Below are 25562 nucleotides of genomic sequence, written 5' to 3'. Positions count from 1 at the left end.
TACAGGGACCACTTGGAATCTAAACCTATATTTTTCCGTAATAACTCCAAATGTAAATGGACTACCCACTCAAAAGACATAGGGTAGCAGAATAAATTAAAAAAAAATCCATCTTTTCTGTCTACAACAGACTCATTTTAGACCTGAAGCCACCTTCAGATTGAAAGTAAGGGGATGGAGAAATATCTATCATGTGACTGGAAGTCAAAAGAATGCTGAGGTAGCCATACTTATATCAGACACACCACACTTTAAAGTAAAGGAAGTAACAAAAGATGAAGGACATTATATAATAATCACAGGATCTCTCCATCAGGAAGAGCTAACGATTATAAACATCTATGCGTCGAATTCCGGAGCGCCCAAATACATAAAACAATTAATCACAGACAGAAACAATCTTATTGATAAGAATGTGCTAATTGGAGGGGATTTTAATACTCCACTTACAGCAATGGGTAGATCAACCAGACAGAAAATCACTAAAGAAACAATGTACCTGAACGTCATATTGGATCAGATGGAATTGATAAATATATTTAGAACTCTGAATCCTGAGGATAGAGAATTCATTCTTCTCAAGTGGGCATGGCACATTCTCCAAGATAGATCACATACTGGGTGATAAATATAAATGAATTGAGATCATAATAAGTACACTTTCAGATCACAATGCTATAAAACTTGAAATCAACCACGTGAAAAAGTCTAGAAAACTCCCAAAAACATGAAGGATAAACACCATCCTACTGAGGAATGATTGGGCCAATCAGTCAAATAGAGAAGAAATTTAAAAATATATGGAAACAAATGAAGACGAAAATACAACAATCCAAACTCTGCGATGCCACAAAGGCAATCCTAAGAGGAAAGTATATTGTAATACAGGCCTATTTCAAGAAACTAGAAAAAGTGGAAATTCAAAATCTAACAGAGCGCCAAATGAAACTAGAAGGCAAACAGCAAGAGCACCACAAACCCAGCAAAAGAAGAGAAATAATAAAGATCAGGGAAGAAAGAAACAATATAGAATCCAAAAAAAAAACAGTTGGTCAGGTCAATGAAACCAAGAGTTGGTGTTTTGAAAAAATAAAATTAATAAACCTCTAGCCAGGCTTCTCAGAAAGAAAAGAGAGAATACCCAAATAGACAAAATCATGAATGAAAATAGATTTATTACAGTCAATCCCTCAGAAATACAAGTAATCATCAAAGAATACTATGAAAAATTATATGCCAAAAAACTGAACAACCTGGAAGAAATGGACAAATTTCTAAACACATATGCACTACCAAAATTCACATGGGAAGAGATAGAAAATCTGAATAGACACATAACCAGTGAAGAAATCAAATCAGTTATCAAAAATCTCCCAACGAATAAGAGCTCAGAGCCAGGTGGCTTCCCAGGGGAATTCTACCAGATATTTAAAGCAGAGCTAATACTCATTCTTCTCAAGCTATTCCAAATATTAGAAATAGAAGGAAAACTTCCAGACTCTTTCTATGAAGCCAGCATCACCTTGATTCCCAAACCAGAGACCCAACAAAAAAACAGAACTACAGGCCAATATCCTTAATGAATACAGATGCAAAAATGCTCAACAAGATACTAGCAAGTAGAATTCAAAGGCATATAAAAAGAATTATTTATCATATCAGATTCATTTCTGGGTTACAGGGTTGGTTCAATATTCATAAATCCATCAATGTGATACATCACTGTAACAAAAGAAAAGATAAAAAAACATATGATTCTGTCAATAGATGCAATAAAAGTATTTGAAAAAAATACAGCATCCTTTCTTAATAAAAACCCTCAAGAAAGTTGGGATAGAAGAACTTACTTAAACATCATAAAAGCCCACACCTAATATCATCTTCAAAGGTTAAAACTGAGAGCTTTCCCCCTGAGATCAGGAACAAGACAGGGTTGTCCACTCTCACCACTGTTGTTTAACATAGTGCTGGAAGTCTTAGCATCAGCAATCAGACAACAAAAGGAAATAAAAGGCATCAGATTTGGCAAAGATGAAGTCAAACTTTCACTTTTCGCAGATGACATGATACTCTACAGGGAAAATCAGACTCCACCAGAAGCCTTCTAGAACTGATCAATGAATTCAGTAAAGTTGCGGAGTAAAAATTCAATGTACAGAGATTAGTTGCAAGCCTCCTTGACCTCAACTGCAGCAATTTCCTAGTAGACACATCCCTAAAGGCAAGGTAATCAAGAACAAAAATGAACTATTGGGACCTCATCAAGACAAAAGTCTTCTGCACTGCAAAGAAACAATCATGAAAACTAATAGGCAACTGACGAAATGGGAAAAGATAGTTGCAAATGACATAGCAGATAAAGGACTAGTATCCAAAATCTACAAGAAACTCACCAAACTCTATACCCGAAAAACAAATAATCCAGTGAAGAAATGGGCAGAAGACATGAGTAGACACTTCTCCAAAAAGGACATCCAGATGACCAACAGACACATGAAATGATGCTTAGCATCACTCATCATCAGGGAAATACAAATCAAAACCACACTGAGACACCACCTCACACCAGTCAGAGAGGATCAAATGAACAAATCAAGAGACTATAGATGCTGGCGAGGATGTGGAGAAATGGGCACCCTCCTACACTGTTGGTGGGAATGTAAATTGGTGCAGCCGCTCTGGAAAACAGTGTAGAGGTTCCTCAAAAAACTATCGATAGAACTCCCCTATGACCCAGCAATAGCACTGCTAGGGATTTACCCACAGGATACAGAAGTGCTGATGCATGGGGGCACACGTACCCCAATGTTCATAGCGGCACTTTCAACAATAGCCAAATTATGGAAAGAGCCTAAATGTCCATCCACTGATGAATGGATCAAGAAGATGTGGTATATATATATACAATGGAGTACTACATGGCAATGAGAAAGAATGAACTCTGACCATTCGTAGCAACATTGATGGATCTCAAGCGTGTCATGCTAAGTGAAATAAGTTAGGCAGAGAAGGACAAATACCATGTGTTTTCACTCAAATGTGTAACAGGGAAACTTAACAGAGGACCATGGGGAGGGGAAGGAGGAAAGAAGAGTAAGGGAGAGGGCATGAGGCAAATCACGAGAGAGTATTGTATGCTGAGAACAAAATGAGGGCTGAAGGGGGAAGAGAAAAGTGGAGGGTGTGATGGTCATGGAGGAGGGCACTTGTGGGGAAAAGCACTGGGTAGTATATTGAAACCAACTTGACAATAAACTATTAAAAAACAATTTAAAAAAAAAGAATTCTAGGCTGTATATTTTCCCAATTCAGCATGTTTAATATATCTTGCCACTCTTTTCCGGCCTGCCAAGTTTTCATGGATAGGTCTGCTGTGAACCTGATCTGTCCTCCCTTGTAGATTAAGGATTTTTTTTCCCTTGCTACTTTCATAATTTTTACCTTGTCTGTATATTTTGTGAATTTGACTGATATGCTTATCGATGGTGAGTTTTTGTTGAATCTAATGGGAGTTCTCTTTGCTTGCTGGATTTAGATGTCTGTGTCCTTCCCCGGATTAGAAAATTTTCTGCCATGACTTGCTCAGATAAATCTTCTATCCCTTTTTCTCTCTCTACATCTTCTGGGACCCCTATGATTCTGATGTTGTTCCTTTTTAATGAGTCACTGAGTTCTCCTAGTTTTCATTTTGTGCTCTTCTGTCTTAATCTCCCTCTTTTTTTCTGCTCAATTGTTCTCCGTAAGTGTGTCCTCTATATTGGTGATTTGCTGCTTTGCTCCATCCATCCTTGCCGCTGTGGCATTCATTCAGGATTGCAGCTCAGTTATAGCATTTTTTTTATTTCATTCTGACCAGCATTTACTTCTTTATCTCTGTAGAGAGGTATTCTAATCTATTTTCAACCCCAGCTAGTATTCTTATTATCATGATTCTAAATTCTGGTTTAGACATCTTACTTGTATCTCTGTTGATTAAGTCTCTGGTTGTTATTTCTTCCTGTTCTTTCCTTTGGGGTGAATTCCTTCATTTTGTCATTTTGAAGGAAAAAAATGAATTAATAAAGTAAAAACAATTAAATAATTGAAAACAACACAAAAAAATAAAATAAGGATGCTAAATCCTAGGCATGTTTTGGTCTGGTTGTTGAAAAAAACTGATAGATTAGAGACAAAAGGGAAGGATTAGAAAAGAAAAAAAGAGAAAAAATACCAAATGTTTGAAAATTTGAAAATATGAATACAATAAAATAGAATAAAATTTAATGATGGAATTAAAATAGAATATAAAAATTTACAAAAAATAAAAAACATAGTAGAAATAAATTAAAGAAAAATATTTTAATAAAAATGGAAAATAAAAGTAAATGTTTTCTCTCTGTATTCAAGAATAAGAAAATAGAAAAAAAGAAAAGAATTGCATAGATGGACAAGCAAACAGATTCAAATATGATTGAAATTACATTCAATTTCCCCTGGTCGGGAGGGGAACTTTGTAGCACTTTATAGTCCGTAAACTAAGCAGATGGAGAGATTTCCTGAAGATCAAGGTTGGTCCAGTTGGGCGGGGCTTAGTGTATCAGCTCTGTTCTCCACTAGAGGGCACTGATTAGCTTACTGGGTGGATTGTTGTGCCCTCTGTATGCACAGGAGCGATGAAAATGGCATCACCCAGCTACCCAGTCACCAGTATCAGAACTCTGTGCTCTCCCTGACCAGCAATCATGCACCCCTCCTTTGTCTCCAGCTTCTGTCCACTCCCTGCTTCTACAGTGTCCGTGACCAAGCCTTCAGGCTGCCAGCAGTACCTCCCTCCTGAGCTGTGTCTCAGATGTGGCTGTGTTTCCTGACCCCTCATTTTTGAGGGATTGCAGTTTTGGGCCTTTCTGACCCTCGAGGGGCATGTCTTGCTGAGCAATGGCTGGGTGTTGGCTGCACCCAGGAACATTTAAGAGATCGTGCCGCTGCCGCTGCCCAGAGCCTGCGGCTGGGTGTCAGCCTGCCCCAGAAAAATTTCCTGTGATCGTGCAGCAGCGTTTCAGGGATTGTAGCAAATCGTAACACACATCTGGTGCCAGGCTTCACCCTTAACAGCCTTGTTCCACACCAGCGAATGTGGCTGTCCTCCCAGGTCCACTGGGACTTTGCCTGTGGGGACATTGCACAGCCTCTACTAAATGTCTCCTGCTAGAAGGGGACCCGCCTCTCTCCATGTGGCCTGAATACCCCTTGGACTTCACTCTATGCTCCCGGGGATTCACCCTTCCCACCAGAGCACCACCAGGTATGAAGCTGCTGTGTGTCAGACTCTGCACTCCCCCTTGGTTATAGAGTCTTAATGGAATTTAAGACCGCCCTTTTCTCTTTTCTCCCCTTTTTGTTCAGTCCCTGAAGCTGTTTCCACTCTTCCTTTTTCTCTCCAGCTGCTTTTGGATTTGAGGGGTGCTTTTCCCATACTCTCCCTCATCACCATCCTCTCTCCACAAGCAAATATAGCTCCCTGTCCTCTGCAGCTTCTCTCTCCCCCAGTTGACCTCTCTGTGACGTGTACCCACTGAATTCTGTGGTTCTGGTTGTGTTAATCCTCAAATCCATTTTCTAGGTGTGAAGATGGTTCAGTGTTGATATGGCTGCATTTCAGGGATGAGAGATGCAAAAGAAATTTCCAGGCTTCCCACCATATTGGCCCCTTGCCTCAAGCATATTTATTCTTTTGAGCCATAAGCCTGGAATGTGTTTCCACTTCTTTGTTTCATCTTCAATTTCTTTCATCAGTTTTTTTTTTTAACTTTGAAGAGTACATGTCTTTACCTGTTTAGTTATCTTATTTTTTGTGGAATTGTGAATGGATTATTTTCTTAATTTCTCTTTATGCTGCTTCATTATTGGTGTATAGAAATGCAACAGATTTCTGTACATTTATTTTGTGACTTTACCAAATTTGTTCAACAATTCTAGCAGTATTTTGGAGGAGTCTTTCAGGTTTTCTATATAAAGTATCATATTCTCCACAAAGAGTAAAATTTTACTTCTTCCTTTCTGATCTGGAAGCCTTTTATCTCTTTGTGTTGTCTGGTTGCTGTGGCTAAGACTTCCAGTGCTGTGTTGAATAAAATTAGTTAGAGTGGATATCATTATTTTGTTCCTAGTCTGAGCTGGAAAAACCCTTCATTTTTCATCGTTGATCATAATTATAGTTGTGGGTTTCTCATGATGGCCTTTATTATGTTGAAGTATATTCCCTCCACACCTACATTGTTAGGGTTTTTATCATGAAGTGATATTTTGTCAAATGCTTTCTCTGCATTCATTGAAATGATCATCTGGTTCTTGTGTGGTATATCACATTGAGTGATTTTTGAACATTTGAAATATAGAACTACCCTTGCACCTCTGGAATATATTGTGTTGAATATGTTTTTAAATGTATTGTTGGAATCAGTTTGCTAATATCTTGTTTGTTTGCTGAAGACTTTTTGCATCTATGTTCATCAGATATTGGCCTGTAATTTCTTTTCTTTTTTTTTGTAGTTTTTTTTTATGGTTTTGGCAAGAGAGTAATCCTGGCCATGTAGAATAAATTCAGAAGCTTTCGTTCCTCCTCAATGTTTTGGATAGTTCAAGAATAATGGTTATTAACTCTCCATTAAATGTTTGATAGAATTCGCCTGTGATGCCCTCTGGCCCTGAACTTTCTATTGTTGTTTACTGATTCAATTTCATTGCTAGTAATAGGTCCAAATTTTCTCTTTGTTCCTTATCAGTGTTGGAAGGTATGATGTTTACAGAAATGTATTCAGTTATTCTAGGTTGTCTAACTTGTTAGCATATGATTTTTTATAATGTTCTCTTATTTTTTCCTGTGGTATTTTGTTTTTATTTCTCCTCTTTTATTCTTTATTTGATTTGAGTCAAATCTATCATCTATCTATGTGTGTCTGCCTCTCCCCTGTTCATGCTCTTTCTCTCTCTCTCTCAAAAATAAACATCAACAAATGTTAAAAATCAAAAATAAAAATATACTTATAATCTATTTTGTTTGACATAAACATTGCCACCCCGGCTTTCTTTTTGTTCTGATTTTCTTGGCAAATGTTTTCCATCCCTTTCCTTCCCATCTGCATGTGCTTTTAGGACTGAAAAGAGTCTCTAGTTGGCAGCCTATAAATCAGATCAGTCTTGCTTTTTTATCCATTCAGTTCCCCTAAGTTTTTAGACTTGGGCACTTAGTCCATTTTGACTCAAAGTAATTATTAGTAGTTAGGTACCTATTGTCATCTCTTCACATGTTTTGCAGTCCTTTTTATAGTTCTTGTGTTTCTTCTCTGTCTTCCCTTATTATTTGATTACTTTCTTTAGTAATATGCTTGGATATTTTTCTTTTTCTTTTCTGGTATATCTTTACAAATTATTGATTTGTGGCTACATCAGGTTGACGTATAACATTTTATGTATCTATATTAATACAGTCACTTAAGTTTGAACCCACTTTAGAAGTGTTTACTCCTACATGTTTTATGTATATGATGTCATACTTTCCATCCTTTTGTGATTTCCTTGACTAATTTTAAAGGCATTTTATTTATTTATTTATTTTAAGGAATCTGTACACCCAATGTGGGGCTTGAACTCACCACCTTGAGATCAAGGTTGCATGCTCTTCCAACTGAGCCAGTCAGGTGCCCCTTCTTGGCTAATTTTTATAGGTATAGTCCATTTACTGCCTTTGTGCTTTTCCTTCTGTACTGTTTTTTAAAGATATTAATTTTTACTTTTATTATGGTTGTATTTACCTGTGAAACGTTTTCTTTTATTAATTTCTGTACTCCTTTTCTTTCCACAGATTTTCTTTAACATTTCTTGTAAGGTGGTTTAGTGGTGATAAACTCCTTTAACCTTTGTTTGTCTGGGAAATTGTTTCTTTCTCCTTCTGTTATGAATGGTGACCGTGCTGGATAGAGTACCCTTGGCTGCAGGGTTGTTGTTGTTTTTTTCCTTTTAGCTTTACAGCTCTCTTCTGGCCTGAAAAAGATCTGCTATCAGCTGATAGCTTTATGAGGTTTTCTTATATGTAACTGTTCTGTTTCTTGCTGCCTTTAAAGTTCTCTTTACCATTATTTTTTACATTTTAATTATTCTGTGTCCTGGTGTAAATCTCATTGGGTTGAATTTGTTGGGGGCTCTCGGTGCCTCCTGGATCTGCATGTTCATTTCCTCCCCAAGATTAGGGAAATTTTCAGGTATCATTTCTTCAAATAGATTTTATGCCCCCATTTTCTCTCACTTCTCCTTCTGGGATCCTTACAATGAAAATGTTGTTATACTTGATGGTGTCACTGAGTTCTCTTAACCTGTTTTTGCTTATTATTCTTTCTTTCTTTTTGCTGTTCAGCTTGATTGTCTTCCATTACTGTTTTTCCAGGTCCTTGATCCATTCTTCTGCTTCCTGTAGTCTATTATTTATTCCTTCTAGTGTATTTTTTACTTCAGTTATTGAGATCTTCACTTCCAATTGGTTCTGTTTTTATAATTTCTAACTCTTTGTTGAAGGTCTCACTGATGTCCTCCCTGTTTTCTCGACTCTAGTGAGTTTCTTTATGGCCTCTGTCTTTATTTTTATCTTTATCTTTAGTCATTAGTTTGAATTCTCTAACATATGTAATAGTTATCTCTATTTCATTTTTAAAAAATTTTTTGCTGTGATTTTTCCTGTTCTTTCTTTTGGAATATATTCCTCTGTCTCCTCATTTTGTCAAATTCTCTATTTCTATGTATTTGGAAAATAGTGGCCTTATGCAGAAGTCCTGTAGTGTCCTGCAGTGCAAAGTCCCTGTTCACTAAAACCAGGTGCTTCAAGGGGGTCTAGTTGCACGTGCCCTACCGTTGGGGTTGAGATATGTTTACCTTTGGTCCAGCCAGCTGCATTGACCCCCTTTGCTTGGTGTGGGCAGGGTTTGGTCCTTGTGCTGACAAGGACAGCCTTGTGGGGCAACCTTGGGCTTGTAGTTGAGTCAGACCAGGTGCCTGCCCTCAGCCTCTTTGCTGGATCTGCGGGCATATCAAAGTGCAGGGTTCTCTCTCTGCATTGTCCCCTGAGATGGCTTTACTGATGGGCAGGACCTACCGTCAGAGCAGACGTCTGCCCCTAATCTGTCTGCCGGGGTTACTGTGACCCCAAACTAGAGGGCTCTTTTCTGGTGCTGTCCTTTGTAAGGTTTTTGTTGGTGGGTGGGCCTGCCAATCAGGTCAAATGTCTTTCCCCAGCCCACTTCTGGTGCTGTGATCAAACTGGTGTAAGTGGTTATCTTCCCCTCTCCCCAGGGCAAGAGTCACTTTGGAATGATGCTGGTCACTGTGAGGGCTACTTGTGAAGTGAGATGCAGTAGGCACTGCTTTGGAAGGACACCTGCTGAGTGGGGCAGGCTGGATGGCGTGAATCTAGTGGACAACGTGGGATGGGACACGTGGTGTCAGTGAGCTACGTAGCAAATGCACTGGTTCTCACGGGTGTCTGGATATCTGGGTTGGGCTGGGAGGAGGGAAATTGTGCCTACAAGTTCTTTCATTCCTAGAGAAATCACCTAAACATCCATGCTCCCCCAACACTAGTTCTGAGATTAGTAAATACGTCTCCTTCCCATATATCCTAGGCAATTTTCAAACTGGTGCTTCTATGCTGCATCTCTACAGGGTCGTTTGTTATACTCTCTGTAAGGAGGAGGACTCAGATCTCCGTTGGCCTCCAGCTCACCTAGAACCAAGCCGGATGATTTTTAAAGTACCTGTGGCCAAGCCCCACTGACTTCAAACACTCGTGCAGTTAGTGCCACTGGTTTTCAAAGCCAAATAGCCCAAGGACTGGTCTTCCCAGTGCAAGGGTCTGGGGCGCCTGGTGTGGGATCTGCTCCTCTCCGTCTCCACACCTGGGCTGCCCCACTGGGAGTTTGGTTCCTGCCGGGAGCCACGCCGGCCTCACTGGATGACACAGTCACGGCAAGGAAATGGCAGACATTTGCACAGCTCCTGCCATGAGGCGAAATTGGCATCTCCTTCTACTATTCGCTTGTATTGGAAATGGGACCGCTGTTATTGATTAGGCCTCACAACGTTCCAAATCAGACCGATATTCCCCACACAGATCCCTCATGGGAAGAAGCATATTCCCACCTCTACAATGAAGAATTTAGACAAAGCAATGCAGATGTTCGTTGAAAGGCTCTTCTAACAAGCATCACAGACCCAAGACATAGATTATAAAGGAGGTTAAAAAACACAAGAGTTATGATTAACTCTGGCCTGGAGAAAAAGAGCCTAACTTAGAGATAAGAAACAGACAAGAGCCGTACATCAGTTACTGGACGTATCTTTGCTAATCGGTGCCACAAATACCTTCCCTGACACTAATATCCGTTATGAGGATGGGTAATAGTAGTTAAAACTTAAACTCATATACAAAGGCCGGCACCTCTAGGGCCTCTATGGTGCTTACTCCTTCAACATCAAATAACAAGGTTTACTTGCTAACCAGAGCAAATACCTTCTTCCTTTTGTGAGCCAGACAGAATGACTCCTAGCCTAGCCCATGTCTGAATCTTAGCGTTATTGATATAAACAAATGTGTTTGCTATGTGCTTCTCACTGAGAACATCCTGCTATCTTTTTAGTTGTAAGATTTACTGCTGGTTAAAACAAATATGTACGTTACCTGCTTTTCACTGAGAATATCCTGTTAATCCTGTTATTTGCAAAAATACCTCACTGGAATTAGAGTAGTTCTGCAAAAAGACCTCTGTAAAACCTGTTTCTGTACACTTTTTAAAGCATCTTATCACTGAGATTTATTTGTAGTAAAAATTCCACGTCTTGATGTTATGTTAACACTCGATCTATAAATAAAGACACAAAAGCTGACAGAAAGAAGCCGAGGCTCTCCCACTCCTTTCAGGGACCACTGGACCTGCTGTAGATAGTCCGGCAGTTCCTGACCATTTTTCCACCCCACCTACCCTTCTAGATATGACCTCCTATCTAGGATTAGCTGTGGAGAGTGTTCTGCAAGCCTCTGCATCATTGTCTGGTTAGTTGCATTGACGTGGCTGTTATCTAGGTGTATCCATGGGACAAGGTGAGCCTAGGATCCTCCTATTCTATCTTCTGAGACTCCCCGATATGTTTGTTTTTTAAATTTTTTTAAATTTATTTTTGAGAGACAGAGAGAGACAGCGCGAGCAGGGGAGGGTCAGAGAGAAAGGGAGACACAGAATCCGAAGCAGGCTCCAAGCTCTGAGCTGTCAGCACAGAGCCCGACCCAGGGCTCAAACCCACAAACTATGAGATCATGACCTGAGCCGAAGCCAGATGCTTAACCGACTGAACCACTCAGGCACCCCTCTGATATATATTTTTAGCATGAGTTAACTCCTCTTGTAAGGTAGAAACAGAATCCAATAAAACCCAGGCACACACTAGAAAGTTAAATAAATGCAGTGTCCAATGACATCCATGGTTCTTTGATCTTTTTAGCTGACTGCCCTAAGGATATGCTTCTTGGTTTTGGTCAAGTCTCCTATTTGGATTCAGCACTTTTACTATTATTGGAATTCTTGTCTCTGTAAAACTTTACCTCGTGTCTATAGCTCCATGTTATAAGGACACCACCAAAATAATGGTCACTCAACCATTTGAAATGATTTCTAAGGCTTATGAGACCTCACGTGAGGAAGATCCACGAACTCCAGAAGACATTTGGCCTTAAAGGAACTTGATGGTAAAGCTTTTTCCACTCTGGCACTTTTGTTGCTCAAACGTGGCCTAAGGCTCCTAAGGAAATCATTTTTCTCCTCCCGGGACATGCCACGCTGGGAATGAGTCTTTCTGAAGAAAACAGAGCGATAATCCTTGATAGCCTAGCGTCACTGCTTAATATTGAGGAAACGAAGGAAGATGAGAACAGCAGCCATTACTAGGCCAGGGGACAACCCAATCACACAAGGACGACAACAACAACAGATCAGTGGTGAACTGCGGTGCCGTTTCAAAGGAAAAGACTTACCCGACACACGTTGTTGAGTTCTATTTACAGATGTAAACCCCTGTAAGCTCTCAGACCGCAGAGCAGTGAAAGCCAGGGAACTCATGAGGCTGACCCCAGCTGGCCCAGGGCTCTGACGTGGAGTCTGTCACCTTAGAACGACGTCTTCCCCACTTGCATGCTGGATTCCCCATTGGGCAAGCCCCTTCAGGAATATGTATGTGCCCTCAGCTTAAAACTTCCCCAATTTTGCTACTCAGAGAAACACTGCTTTGAGAAGTACCGCAGTGTTCTCCTTACGTGTTGCAGGGAAAGCTTTTCTTCTCCACTCTGGCTTGGTTGTGTCTTTTGACTTGACACCCACCAAGAGGTGAACCCAGTGTCAGGCTGCAGTGCCTTCCGAAAGCTGATCAGGGAAAGGGGGAAATGCGAGAAACTGACGTGACGGGAAACATTCTAAAACAGAGCCGGAGTGGCCATGGCAGAAAAGCTGTTTCACCTGCCTTTGTGTGACATGGGACATAATCTTTGGACTGGGGCAAATGTCAAGTGTTTTAAGCAATTACTGGACAAGTTGGGGAAGGGGGCGGTAATGGACATCCTGATCACAAGACTGATGGTTGTGAACTTTCTGAAGATAGACTCAGTAGTCTATCAGTGTAACTTAGCTTGTTAACACCCATGGAAAATCTTTGTCTTTTCTCCAATTCTTGTAATTGCCCTCTTCCTTTTTCCTCTTAGAAATTCCTGGCTTTCACCCTACAAGTGGGACACTATTTGGGTTTCTACCTGATTCTGCGCTCACTGAATTAGAGTTTTTGATCCTGAAATAAACACTCATCATTGTGGCTCTTATTTTCAGGTTAGCATTACATTAGTGTGGTACACTTGCTACCATTCATGTATCAATAGAATACATTCTTACTAGCTAAAGTGCATACATCAGTAAGACTTACTTAGTTTTCCTTAATGAGCTTTTTCTGTCCCAGGATCTCACATAACATCTAGTCACCAATATGGTCTCTCTTTGTCTTTTATTTATTCATTCATTCATTTATTCTAAGTAGGCTTCATGTCCAGCATGGAGCCCAATGCCTAGGGCTCAAACGCATGACCCTGAGATGAAGACCTGGGCTGAGATCAAGGGTTGGAAGCTTAACCTCCTGAGCCGCCCAGGCACCCCCTCTTTGTCTTTCAGATACACATGTAGCCAGACTCCCCCTTCCCAGGCTCCCTTGTGTTTTTGTGGTTTCTACCATGGCCACCTCCTCTGCTCTCTCAGCTGCCATTACAGTAACAGGACAGGACCCCAGGGTCTCCCCTACAGCCTGAAGCTGCCTCCAGAAGTGCTGGCCAGCTGCCCTCTTGTGGCTGCCCTGAAACCCAGTGAGATCCACACTGTACTTGTGCTGATGTATTCCTTCCTCTTCACACCTCATCGTCCCTCAGGAGGGAAACTGAGTTTTCTGGTTCCCTCCACACATTCCTCACACCTCCGTCCTCTCGCTTCTCTACTGCTGTTGGCTGGTTCTTGGAGGGTATCCCAGCTGTCCCGAATGACAGCCTTTTAAGTCTGCTCCCCAAACTTCCCGTCTGCACCATGACCCTGACCATGATGTGCTCCCCTACACCCCACTGTCCCCCACCCTTTACGCCACTGCCCTCTTCCATTCAACCCACTGGCCTCTCCCTTCACCCTACTGCTCCCTCCCTTCACCCCACTGAACCCTGAACCTCAAGGCCCCCACCCTTCACCCCACTGCCTCCTCCCTTCACCCCACTGCTCACTCCACCCTTCACCTCACTCCCCTCCTCCCTTCACCCCACTGCCCCCTCCCTTCACCCCACTGCAGCAGAGCCATCTCTGAAAACACAGACCTGGTCATGCCACATCACAGTCCTAATCATCTCTGAAGGTAAATTTCAAGCTTCGTGCCACCGTGGCCTTGTTCCCACCCTTTATCTTCTACTTCTATTTATCTGCCACATCTCACTTTTCAGCTACGTCTTATAGCAGCCTTCCCACAGCCAAGTCACCAGGGTGCAAGAGGACCTGGCTGGGGAGTCCCCCAACAGATCAGGTTCAGCCGCTCACCACCAACAAAATCCATGGCAGAGAAACAAGTGTGCTCAAACAGGTAAGGATTTTATTTCAGGGCAGCCAGCCCCAGGAAGACAGCCGGCTAGCATCTCAAAGAGGTCTCCAAGTGCCAAAACTACTTCCAAGTTTATTTGTTTTAATGTTTATTATAAATAAACATTATTTTGAGAGAGAGAGAGAGAGCATGAGGGGGGGAGGGGGAGAGGGGGTGCAAAGGATCCCAAGCAGGCTTCACGCTAACAGTGCAGAGCCTGATGCGGGACTCGAACTATGAACTGTGAGATTGTTAGGGAACCTGGTCTGGATCACCCAACAGAAGGGCCAAGCGGGACTTGGGGATCTTGGAAGGCAGGAGGTTTATTCTGAGCCCCGAGTGTTAAGCAAAGGGAACAACTTATAGTCTGTTACTTCTGCATTCCACATTAGTAGTGATTTGGTGCAGGTGGCCAGCAGGAAAGGAACAAGAACCCAGAAGGGGAGTCTTCCGTAGGGGACTGGAACTTCCCTATCAGTCCTGTTGGCCACCTTGTAACAGATTTTTCCCTATCAAGATCATACCCTGAGACGAAGTCAAGAGCCAGATGCCTAACCGACAGAGCCAGCCAGGTCCCCCTTCCAGGTTTATAGAAGGAAAATGTGGGCAAAGGTGGGGGGTACCTGCACAAGTGGGGCAGCGAAGGTCAAATCAACCATTGTCTTAGAGTCAGTCCTGGGTGGTGTCTTGGTGGCTCAGGGCAGTACTCGCTGCCTGACAGGGTCATTTTGGGAGATGCTTTGTCCTCGGGGTCTTCCCCCTGAGCCAAGAGACCAGCTAGGAGGAAGAGCCCTACTACAAAGTGTGAGGTCAGACTGGAGGCGGTGAAGTTCTCTTTCATTCCCTGGTCCCCCAGAATACGGGAGACTTCCTGACATACTCTTTCTGTATTCCCAACCTGTCACCCTGTCCTGGCAGTAATTAAAGTTATTTGTGCAATTTATTACCTAATGCCTTAGAGAGAAGCTGCTGGCCTAGCACACTATGAAATGCCCAGAATACCTAACAGGCTACCTGAATGGGAATCTTGGGTCAGGTGGGTCCCCTACACCAATTTTGGAACCATTGTGCCTCATTTGCACAATAATAATTGTGTGTGGTTGGCAGGACGATCCTGAAGATTAGAGCTGACACAGGGAAAGATCTTCCAACCTTTTCCAACTGGCATGCAGCAATTCCCAGGAGAAGTGAACATCAAGTCTCTTCCAGGCTATAGGATCGTTCCTCAACTTCTTCTGCTTCTCAGTTCATCAAGTGAAGGGAGGGGCATATTGTGGTTTAGGTAAAGTCTTGCATGGTGCATGTGCATTTCCCTTCCTAGTTCGAATGACCCCACCTACAGCCAAGCTTGGGTTATGGGCTTTGCAGGCAAGGCTGCACCTCTGCCTACCTGGTGCAGGACACCGGTCTCTGAGCAGACCCCTGAGGCACAGAGCAGTTAAATAAGCCCCAGAAAACCATGTCGAGCCATCAGAAAGTAGTGGGACCAGAAGTCAGGTCCCCTCAGGTCTCTCCACGACACTCACGTGCCTTTCCGGAAAACAGATGGACAGATAGAGGCTGGGGAGGGGGAGGGGATTAGAGGCAGGAGAACTGAATGCCTTCAAGATCTCTGCAGTCAGCACTTCAGTGCCTCCCATTTGAGGTTTGATCTGATTATCAAGACAAAAGGTGCCCAGAATACAAGACACCCAGGAATGGGCAGCACCCCCCGCTTCTGCTGTAGCCCTAAAAGCCATGCTCTTCTTTCCATCCCCCAAAACAGTTGCACCTCTGAGTACTGGGCCCATGGCAGCAGGAGCTCAGGTCTGTCCACCGGCACATGGCAGCCAAGCCCAGGTGCCCTGGACTTCCGTACATTCCTCACCGAGTGGCCAGCAGCCAAGGTGGCAAAGGAGAGGGGTAGGCAATGCGGGCTGCTCCTATGTCCTCGTAGGGGAATCAAGTCCTCTTCCCAGAAAGCCTCCCCTCTCCAGATTGCAAAACACACGAGTGTCTTCTTTTTCTTTTTAATTTTTAAAAAAACATGTATTTATTTTTGAGAGACAGAGTGAGACAGAGCACAAGCAGGAGAGGGACAGAGAGAGAAGGAGACGCAGAATCTGAAGCAGTCTCCAGGCTCTGAGCAAGCAGTCAGCACAGAGCCTGATGCAGGGCCCGAACCCACGGACCGGGAGATCATGACCTGAGCTGAAGCCGGACCCTCAACCAATTGAGCCACCCAGGCACCCCCTACACCAGTGTCTTGATTCAAAATGATTTCATCCTCTCTTGTCTGGATATATCATGACCTCACCCTCACTGTCCAGAGCCTGAAGCTCACCCCGGGCTGCGGCCGGGTCTTCAGTCACACCCTGTGACCTGAGCCCTGACCTCGCCTGGAGGAAACAGCCAGGCCAGAGCAGCCCCTTACCACTGCTGTCCCAGGAAGCCCCCCCCCCCCCCAGCCCAGGCTGAGGAGGCTGAGCTCCAGCTGGGGGAAGAGGACACTGCTAACTCCAGACAAGCCTTATTATCATAGGCCCCTCCTTCCCAAGTGTCCGTGGAGATGCGGGAAAGCCACATTCCTCCATCCTCCGCTTCAAACCTAGCTCAAAATCTCACCACCAAGAAAAAGGCGACAAAAGTCATGTGTTCCATGTTCTCAGACTGTCCAGAAGAGCCACTGCATCTTCTACATGTACTCCCCCTCCCAAGGGGAAGCTCTGGGGTGCGGTGGGGGCAGTGGTGACACGTGAGGCGTTCACGGCCACCCAGCCCCTCAAGAGGCTCAGCATGGCTACTGTAAGTAGCGGGGGGTGGAGATGCAGCCCAGATCCGCGATCCTGGTAAGCACTGAAGGGGGCCAGGACAGGCCACCCTAAAGTACCCCACTGTGCAGTCACTGCGGTTTGGAGCTAATGAATTTGAGTTCCTGCAATTCCTTATGTGCCTAAAAGCAGCGCCACCCAAAAGAAGTGACATCCTCGACCCCCTTGCCTTCCGGGGGCTTCACCGAAACTCCGTAAAAGATGGACTTTCATCACAGGAAAGGCATTTAATCACTAGAAGTCAGCACCACACCCAGACAGACTTTTTATAGACTATGTACCTCCCATTGATTCTCCTAAGGGCCCGTTTGTCTGTCAATAAAGTCCTTTGTGTTTCCATAAGTACCCTCTCCCCACCCTTCTAAGAAGTCATTCCTTCTCCCAGAAGGACAAGCCCCTCTGGCCCTCCCCACCCCCTATGAAGAAAGTATAGAAGCCCCAAATTCTAACCACCTACTTGAATCACATTTTTCTATGACCTTCTTATACAAGTGGATTAAAAAAATCTGTCTTTTCCCTTGTTTATCGTTATTTTGCCAATTCAATTTGGAGGTTCCCAGTTAATGAATAGAAGGTAGAGAGTTTTTTCTCCTCAGTGGTGCTCCTGAGTACAAGCAGAGACCATGCATAGAAACTGGGCTGGAAAGGTGCCGGCACCACAGGAAATGCGGGACTGGATAGAACCGGATGGTACCGATGACCATGAACCTGCGGGCGAGACCCAGCCCTGGGTGAGGGAGACTCAGCTTCAGGAAGGGGTGTCCCAGCCACAAACCACAGGAGTGCTCTTAGAATATGGAAAGAAGGGATGAAATAGGCTGGGAGGGAAGGGCTAGGACCTGAGCTCCCTGGAGAGAGGAACGATGGCGGGAGTGTCTGCCCGCAGCAACCCCCCAGGTGTGAGGCTCCTGGTAAGAATGTAACAGACACCGTGACTCCCTCAGGTTCCACTGAGGAACTTGACAAAACACCTAGCTAAGCCATAAAACACGTGTTGTATGGGGGACAGTGTGACCAGTGTGACTCCTCACACAGTGGAGTCAGGCCATCGGGAATGGACAACCCAGCACCCAGAGTTGTCCAGCCAGTGTGGGTAGGACCTGAGAAGGAACAAGGGGGAAGGGAAGAGAGTGCCGGCCAGAACCTTACAAAACAAGGGCCCTTCCCTGCAGTCGCAGGGATTCACTTTCGAATGTCCCATCTCTATAAAGAGAGCGTTCATACTATTCCTTTTCTTAATGTTTATTTATTTTTCAGAGAGAGAGAGACAGAGTGCGGGCAGGGGAGGGGAGGAGAGAGAGGGAGACTCAGAATGCGAAGCAAGCTCCAGACTGAGCTGTCAGCTCTCTAAGATCGTGCATGACCTGAGCCGAAGTCAGATGCTTAACCGACTGAGCCACCCAGGTGCCCCACGATTCTTACTTTCCAATCTTATACTCTAAGAAATTTGCCTGCCACTCATCCTGTGTCCATCTCTGTCGGGGCCCAGGAGGCCAGAAAACCTCCCGCATAGCGCACATGTGGCTTCTGTTCATCCTGTCTAGGATTTTCTCATTGCTTTGCAAAGAGACATCTACTTTTAGGCTTTGAATCAACTTGGGTCCATCAGTAACTCCAGCCTTCCCTTACTTTGTCTGCCAAAGATTTGCTTATAAAAGGAGGAGCATCTTACCCTTGAATAACTGATGAGGGGCCTTAAGGAATGTAAATCTCCTCCTAGAATTCTTCAGGCTCATCTTCCTCTTGAAGCCAGACTATTATTAGGGAATCCCTCTCTTGTAATGACTTGATTGTTCCTGTTATTTACTACTGTCCTGATAAAAATGACCTTTTCCTGAGCGTGTCTTTACTTCAGGGACCTTGAACTATGTAACCATTAAAGAAATGATGTAATCACCCATGGTATATAAGACCCTGGCTATCTTAATAAAGTGTGGCTTTACCACCAACCACGTTGTCTGTCTTGTCTGTGTTGTCCGTCTTCTTTTCTAGAGATATTGTGCCGACACCAACCCCCTACTCGGGACCTTTCCACTGGAGTGCGTGAGCTGTCCCCCACACATCTCTTCATTCTTCGAAGCAGCAAGACAACGAATCCTGGGTAACGAGGTAAAAAATCCTGCAGCGCTCTGAGGCTGGGAGAGCCTGGTACAAGGACAGGCATGGCGTCCCACTGCCAACTAGCTGACTCTGAGTGAGCTGTTCAAGGCTGTTTGGGCTTCAGTTTCCTCATCAATGGAATAAATGGGCCAAGCCAGACAATCTGAAGGTGCCCAAGTGGGTCTATAATCATCACCTCCAGGGCAGGGATGCACTGTGATGCAAATCCCAATGGCATTGAGAACCATGTCCCTCTGAGGAGCCAGTGAATCATTCTGGAGAATTCCATGCATGCTAATGTGTCCCTTGTTCCTCTTATTCCATTCTAAAATAGGAGATAGCATGAACATTTCCTCTCTGCCAGATGGGGCAGGGACGATGTCACTTGCCCAGCATCTCAGAACCTCGTGAAGGTTCATCTCCCCTCGAAAGCTCATCTTCCCGGCTCCTAATTCTTCACCCTATTGCAATTCACTCATTCTTGGAAAAGTCCCTAAGAACCTCCTGTAGAACAGTGCAGAGATAATAAGGGATGTTCCTCCTACCCTCTTCTTCCTTCCCTAGGTGGGTGAGCAAAGTCAGCAAGGAGGGAAATGGCAGGACCCTGGCAGGAGGCGGGACTGATGGGTGGCCAGGAGCACCAGTCTCCCTTGGCCACAAGGGGGTGTCCTGAGCTAGTGTAGCCCCAACCATGGCTTCCCCGGGCTGTGGCTAGCGTTGGCTCTCCCTGACCCCATCATTGCAATGCCCTGGACACTCTAGGGACTCAGGATTTCAGCACAAATCGAGAGGCTTGGAACAGAGCTCTCTCTCTCTCTCTCTCTCTTTTTTTAATGTTTGTTTTTTGAGAGGGGAAGGGGCAGAGAGAGAGGGAGACAGAATCTGAAGCAGGCTCCCGGCTCTGAGCCGTCAGCACAGAGCCCAACATAAGGCTCAGGCCCACTAACTGTGAGATCATGATTTGAGCCGAAGTCAGATGCTTAACCAGCTGAGCCACCCAGGCGCCCCCAGAGCTCTGTCTTGAGCAGACCCAAGTTTATTTTTTGGATGAAAAGCCAACTCTAGGCCTGGCCAGCCATTACTTAGCCATGGGCTTATTTGAAACCCAAGTCTTTAACTCACTCAAGACTTCGTGCACCAGAGACCTGAGAAATGGGAGATTTTGCTTTGGTTGCATAGAATTGGTCCCCTGAAGTGGGAATCGAAGTGTGATGGTTGATTTCATACGTCAATGTGGTGGGCCCATTGTGGCCAGATATTCGTTCAAAAAAATTTTGGATGTTCTTGGGAGGGTGTTTTTGGATGAGATTAACATTTAAATCAGTAGATGTTGGGGTGTTTGTGTGGCTCAGGGGGTTAAGCACCTTGGTCTCAGCTCAGGTCTTGATCTTGGGGTCGTGAGCTCAAACTCCGTGCTGGGCTCCCCACTAGGCATGGAGGCTGCTTTAAAAACATGCTCAATCAGATGTTGAAGAGAGCACATTGCCCTCCGTAATGTGGGTTGGCCACAGCCAATCAGATGAAGGCTGCTATGGACTGTGTTTGGATCCCTGCTAAAAACCACTAAAATTTATACGTTGAAACCTAATCCCCAGTGTCATGGTATGAGGAAGTGGAGTCTTGGCAGGTGATTAGTCCTGAGCCTCATGTCAGGATCAGTGCCCTTATGGGATGGGATTAGAGATCCAGAGACCCCTATCACCCCTTCCACGATATGAGGACACAGCAAGCAAGTGGCTGCTTATGAAGCAGGGAAGTGGGTTCTCGCCCGACACCAGAGGTGTTGGAGCCTCCCAAACTCTAGAACTGTGAGAAATCAGTGTTTGCCACCCAGTCTCTGGCACTTTTCTTACTGAAGCCCAAACTGACTCAGACAAACGCCTTAATAAAAGACTGGTCTTTTCCAAGAAAGAAGGAATTCTGCCAACAGACTGCCTTTAGATTAGAAGTGCAAGTCAGCCTGTAGTTTTTAGATTTGCCAGCTGCGGCAATTATGTAAGCAATTTCCTTAAAATACATCCCTTTCTGTGTGTGTGTGTGTGTGTGTGTGTGTGTGTGTGTGTGTGTGTGTGTGTCGGTTGAGTGTCTGACTTCAGCTCAGGTCCTGATCTCACAGTTCGTGGGTTTGAGCCCACCAGGCTTTGTGTTGACAGCTCAGAGCTTGGAGCCTTAAAATACATCCCTTTCTGTGTGTGTGTGTGTGTCGGTTGAGTGTCTGACTTCAGCTCAGGTCCTGATCTCACAGTTCGTGGGTTTGAGCCCATTAGGCTTTGTGTTGACAGCTCAGAGCTTGGAGCCTGCTTTGGATCCTGTGTCTCCCTCTCTCTCTGCCCCTCCCCTGCTCAAACACTCTCTCTCCCTCTCTCTCCCTCTCTCCCTCTCTCTCAAAAAAAAAAAGAAAAGAAAGTCGAACTCTCCACTGACTGAGCCAGCCAGGTGTCCTTCCTCATAGATACTGTTAAAAAAAAAAAAAAAAAGAAAGAAAGGGGTGTCTGAGTGGCTCAGTAGGTTAAGTGTCCGGCTGTTGATTTTGGCTCAGGTCATGACAAGGGATCAAGCCCCATGTCAGGGTCTGGGAAGACAGCTCGGATCCTCCTTGGGATTCTCTCTGCCCCTTCCCCCCTTCAAAATAAATAAATAAGCTATTTTTGAAAAAAAATCTCTCAGCTGAGTAAATTTAAAGGATCTAATTGGCTATATTCAATGCCTCATGAATTAGGCAGTGTCCCATCTAGCAAACAGAAATCACTGAGGACCTGTGTAATAGGTAAGGGTTCTTTTTTTATGTTCTTTATTTATTTTTGAGAGACAGAGAGAGATGGTGAGAGCAGGGGAGGGTCAGAGAGAGGGAGACACAGAATCTGAAGCAGGCTCCAGGCTCTGAGCTGTCAGCCCAGAGCCGGATGCTGGGGCTCAAACCCAGGAACAGTGAGATCATGACCTGAGCCGAAGTCGGAGGCTTAACCAACTGAGCCATCCAGGCGCCCCATATATAAGGTTTTAATAGGTAGAAAGGGACAGGGACAAGGATGTCATAAACAAAAGAAATTATTTCAGACAATCATCATCTTTTGGGGGGAAAGCAGGCTTTGCCTTACTAGCATTGATAAGGAAATTCAGAGTGGTTTAAGATCCTACTCCCGGGAGAGGCTGAAGTTAAACCCAGCTGGTTATTAAGTTCTGAGGGGCTTAGTACTTAGCAAGAGTGACTCCATTCGGGGTCTCTTACTTCTTTTTAACAACACGCTCAGCTATCAGTCTGTCTCTCCTCTCCCAATTTCATGTCGCAAAGCCCAGGATCCTGGCCCAGCAGCAGACATCCTGGGCCCTTTCCCTCTGATGCCTATGATCTCGGACAAAGCCAAACGTCCCCCACCTGCCAAGGAGGGCTCCAGGATTCATCACATTCCTTTCAGGTTTAACAGTCTGGATTCTTGACTAAAGAGAATCATATCCTGGGGGAGCATCTCTTTACTGTGAAGAACCAGAGGGTCAAGGGCGGTTTTAGTTTGCCCGAGTTGTAGAACGCTATCGGTTAGCTGGCTGGTGTTGACTTTAATCCTCCCTTGAAAGAATCAGATCCTTAGTAATCACCATAATGAGTTGACTGGGGCCCCCTTGAAGGCCAGTTCCCTGAAACTTGTGAATGTCCACTTATTTGGAGAAAGGAGGTCTTTGCAGATTAAGGTTTTTGAGATGAGACCATCGAGGATTACCTGGGTTGGTCCTAATTCCAAGGAGAGTTTATAAGAGCAGAAGCCGTGGTGGAGAAGAGAAGGCCTCGACAAGACAGAGTTTGGGCTGAGGCAGCCACAAGCCAAGGGATGGGTGGAGCCACCCGAAGCTGGTGTAACCCACGGGTGTCACAACAGATTGTCACAAACTGGGTGACATAAAACATTTAGAATGTGTCCTCTCACAGTCCTGGAGGCCAGAAGTCTGAAATCAAGGTGTTGAAGGCTCTAGGGTCTGGTTGTTTCTTGCACGTTCTGGCTGCTGTTGGCTCAAGACTTCCCTCAGCCAGTGGCTTCTCCCTCAGATCAGCCCCTGTGCCTGACTGTTCTCCCGCTTGTCCCCTCTGCTACCTGTGTCTCTTCTTTTAAGGACACTTGTCATTGGATTTCAGGCCCACGCAGGGAATTCAGGATCATCTAGTCTCAAAATCAGAGACTTGATTAGATTAACAAAGACCCTTTTTCTAAATAAGGTCACCTTCACAGGTTCTGGGGATTAGGAGATGGACGTACCTGAGGGACAAAACTCAACCCTTTCGTCCCCATCCAATTTCCCAGTGTCTTCTCTTACCTGGGGCCATGTTTTAAGTTTTTACTTTAATTCCAATTGTTTACCACACAGTGTAATATTAGTTTCAGGGGTACCATATAGTGATTCAGCATTCCATACAGCACCCAGGGCTCCTCACAAGTGCACACTCAATACCCATCACCTGTTTAACACCTGGGGCCATGATTTAACTCCATTTTATATGCGGGGTGTTGTTATTTCAGGAATCCTGAACGGACATTCTTTCTCCCAAGCGTACTTGCTTTAACTGGGGATTTCACTCCTAACAGAAACCTACGGAGCCTCAAAATTAACAACCCAGAAAACAACAGGGGCTGACGGGGATGCATAGAAAGGGGAAAACCTTTGCAAACTGACGCAGCCACTCTGGAAAACAGTATGCAGGCTCCCCCAAATATTAAAAATAGAACTACCCTACCATCCAGCAACTGCACTGCTAGGTATTTACCCAAAGGACACAAAAATGCTGATTTGAAGGGGCACATGCACCACAACGTTTATAGCAGCATTATCAGCAATAGCCACATTATGGAAAGAGCCCAAATGCCCATCGACTGATGGATAGATAAAGAGGATGAGGTATATATAGGGAATATTACTGAAATCTTGCCACTTGCAACAATGTGGATGGAGCTAGAGTGTATTATATTAAGTAAAATAAGTCAGCCAGAGAAAGACAAATACTATGATTTCACTCATATGTGGAACTTAAGAAACAAAACAAACATGGAAAAAAAGAGAGGCAAACCAAGAAACAGACTCCTAATAGAGAACAAGTTGATGGGTTCCAGAGGGGAGGCAGGTGGGAGACAAGCTTCCACAGGGGATGGGGATTAAGAAGTGCCCTTGCGGTAAGCACGAGGTGTTGTACGAAGTGTTGGGTCACTAAATTCTATGCCTGAAACTAATATTACACTGTATGTTATCTACCTAGAACTTAAATAAAAACTTCAAAAATAAACAAACCAAAAAAGGAAACCTATGGAGCCTCACTGAGTAGTGACGGTGAATCTCTGTGGCTCCCCGAGGTGCCGGGAGTCCCAGGAAGAGCACTCGGCTGTGGCCCCCGGCCCGTCTGGTCCTGCATTGTATCCCACCTGGCCAAGCCCGGAGTCTTGCTATCAGGACCCTGACCAGGACAGTCAGGTCTCACATGCACATTGCTGGCTGTCCATGAGACAAACTCCCTTTTTATCTCCTTCCTATTTCCATTCCTTGAGACGTTTAAGAATGTGCTCCTGTGCTTGGGGTTCTGCTGCAGGTCCCACATCCAAGGGGTTTGTGGATAAACTGTGATCTGAAAATGTTGGAAGACCTGCTGCCTGGGAATAGGAAACTGAGTCAAACAGACAGACTTTGTCCTGAATTATTTCGTGTCTTAGGAGCCTGTGTGCCCAATCTGCTTCACAGTAAGGGGCTGGAGGAGAATCCTGGGCTCTCCCTAATCTCCTGCCTGTCCTGGGACTCCCCTGCTTGGTTGACGGCGTTGTGCAGCGTGGCATCAAGAAGATGCCCCATTGCTCCTTTCCTGGCCAGCCTGCCTTCTTGAGCACATTTCTTGATGCATGGAGCACTGGAGGGCACTGACCATCACTTTTAAGACAAACAGTATCAACAGTTTGTCAACTGTTTTTGGACAATGTCCCTGGGCTTTTTAAGACTGGGGATCGTCAAATCCCCGACATTGCACTGTCAACAGAAGCGCTTGTGCCTCCTCCAAATTCTGCTTTTGGAGGAAGGGAAACCATCTCAGAGGAGACAAGCAACGTGGACCAGCGTCCACATCCAAGGCAGACTTGGCACCTCCTCTCCCATCAGTGTCACGGCGTGACTTAGGAATGGCAAGAGAACTTCCTGCCAGTGGTCTCGTCTCTGTTCTGCCCAAGTGGTGCAAGAGTTCAGGACACAAAAGATGCACTAATAAATGGCCAAAGTTGGCTGAAATAGCTATGGTGTAACGAGGAGCGCAACCTACCTGTGGTGGGGTCGTTTCCTCTCTTCTAGAGGCTCAGATAAGGTGATGGGACCTATCTGAGACATAGGAGCTTCACAAGGGGAGGTCTCAGGTCCAGAAGGACCATTTGCAAGATCATTGTACCTCAAGCTCTCCTGGTCAGGCCAGGTGACCATCTCTCAGCTATGCATTTTACTTTTTTAACTAACATTAAAAGTCTAACACAAATA

At 44.7% G+C, this 25562-nt stretch overlaps 1 protein-coding gene across 1 annotated transcript in view; it reads right to left on the bottom strand.

The window, feature by feature from the left end:
• LOC115294041 (putative vomeronasal receptor-like protein 4) overlaps nt 1-13467 on the bottom strand; it is a 58864-nt gene extending 45397 nt beyond the window's left edge. Inside the window, exon 1 of the mRNA XM_029941740.1 lies at nt 13285-13467. Coding sequence (XP_029797600.1) covers nt 13285-13467 — 183 coding nt within the window. The remainder of the gene's footprint in view (nt 1-13284) is intronic.
• Nucleotides 13468-25562: the final 12095 nt, after the last annotated feature.

The sequence above is a fragment of the Suricata suricatta genome, chromosome 6, assembly GCF_006229205.1.
Source record: "Suricata suricatta isolate VVHF042 chromosome 6, meerkat_22Aug2017_6uvM2_HiC, whole genome shotgun sequence".
NCBI lineage: Eukaryota > Metazoa > Chordata > Mammalia > Carnivora > Herpestidae > Suricata > Suricata suricatta.
This window is presented reverse-complemented; position numbering and strand designations above follow the sequence as displayed.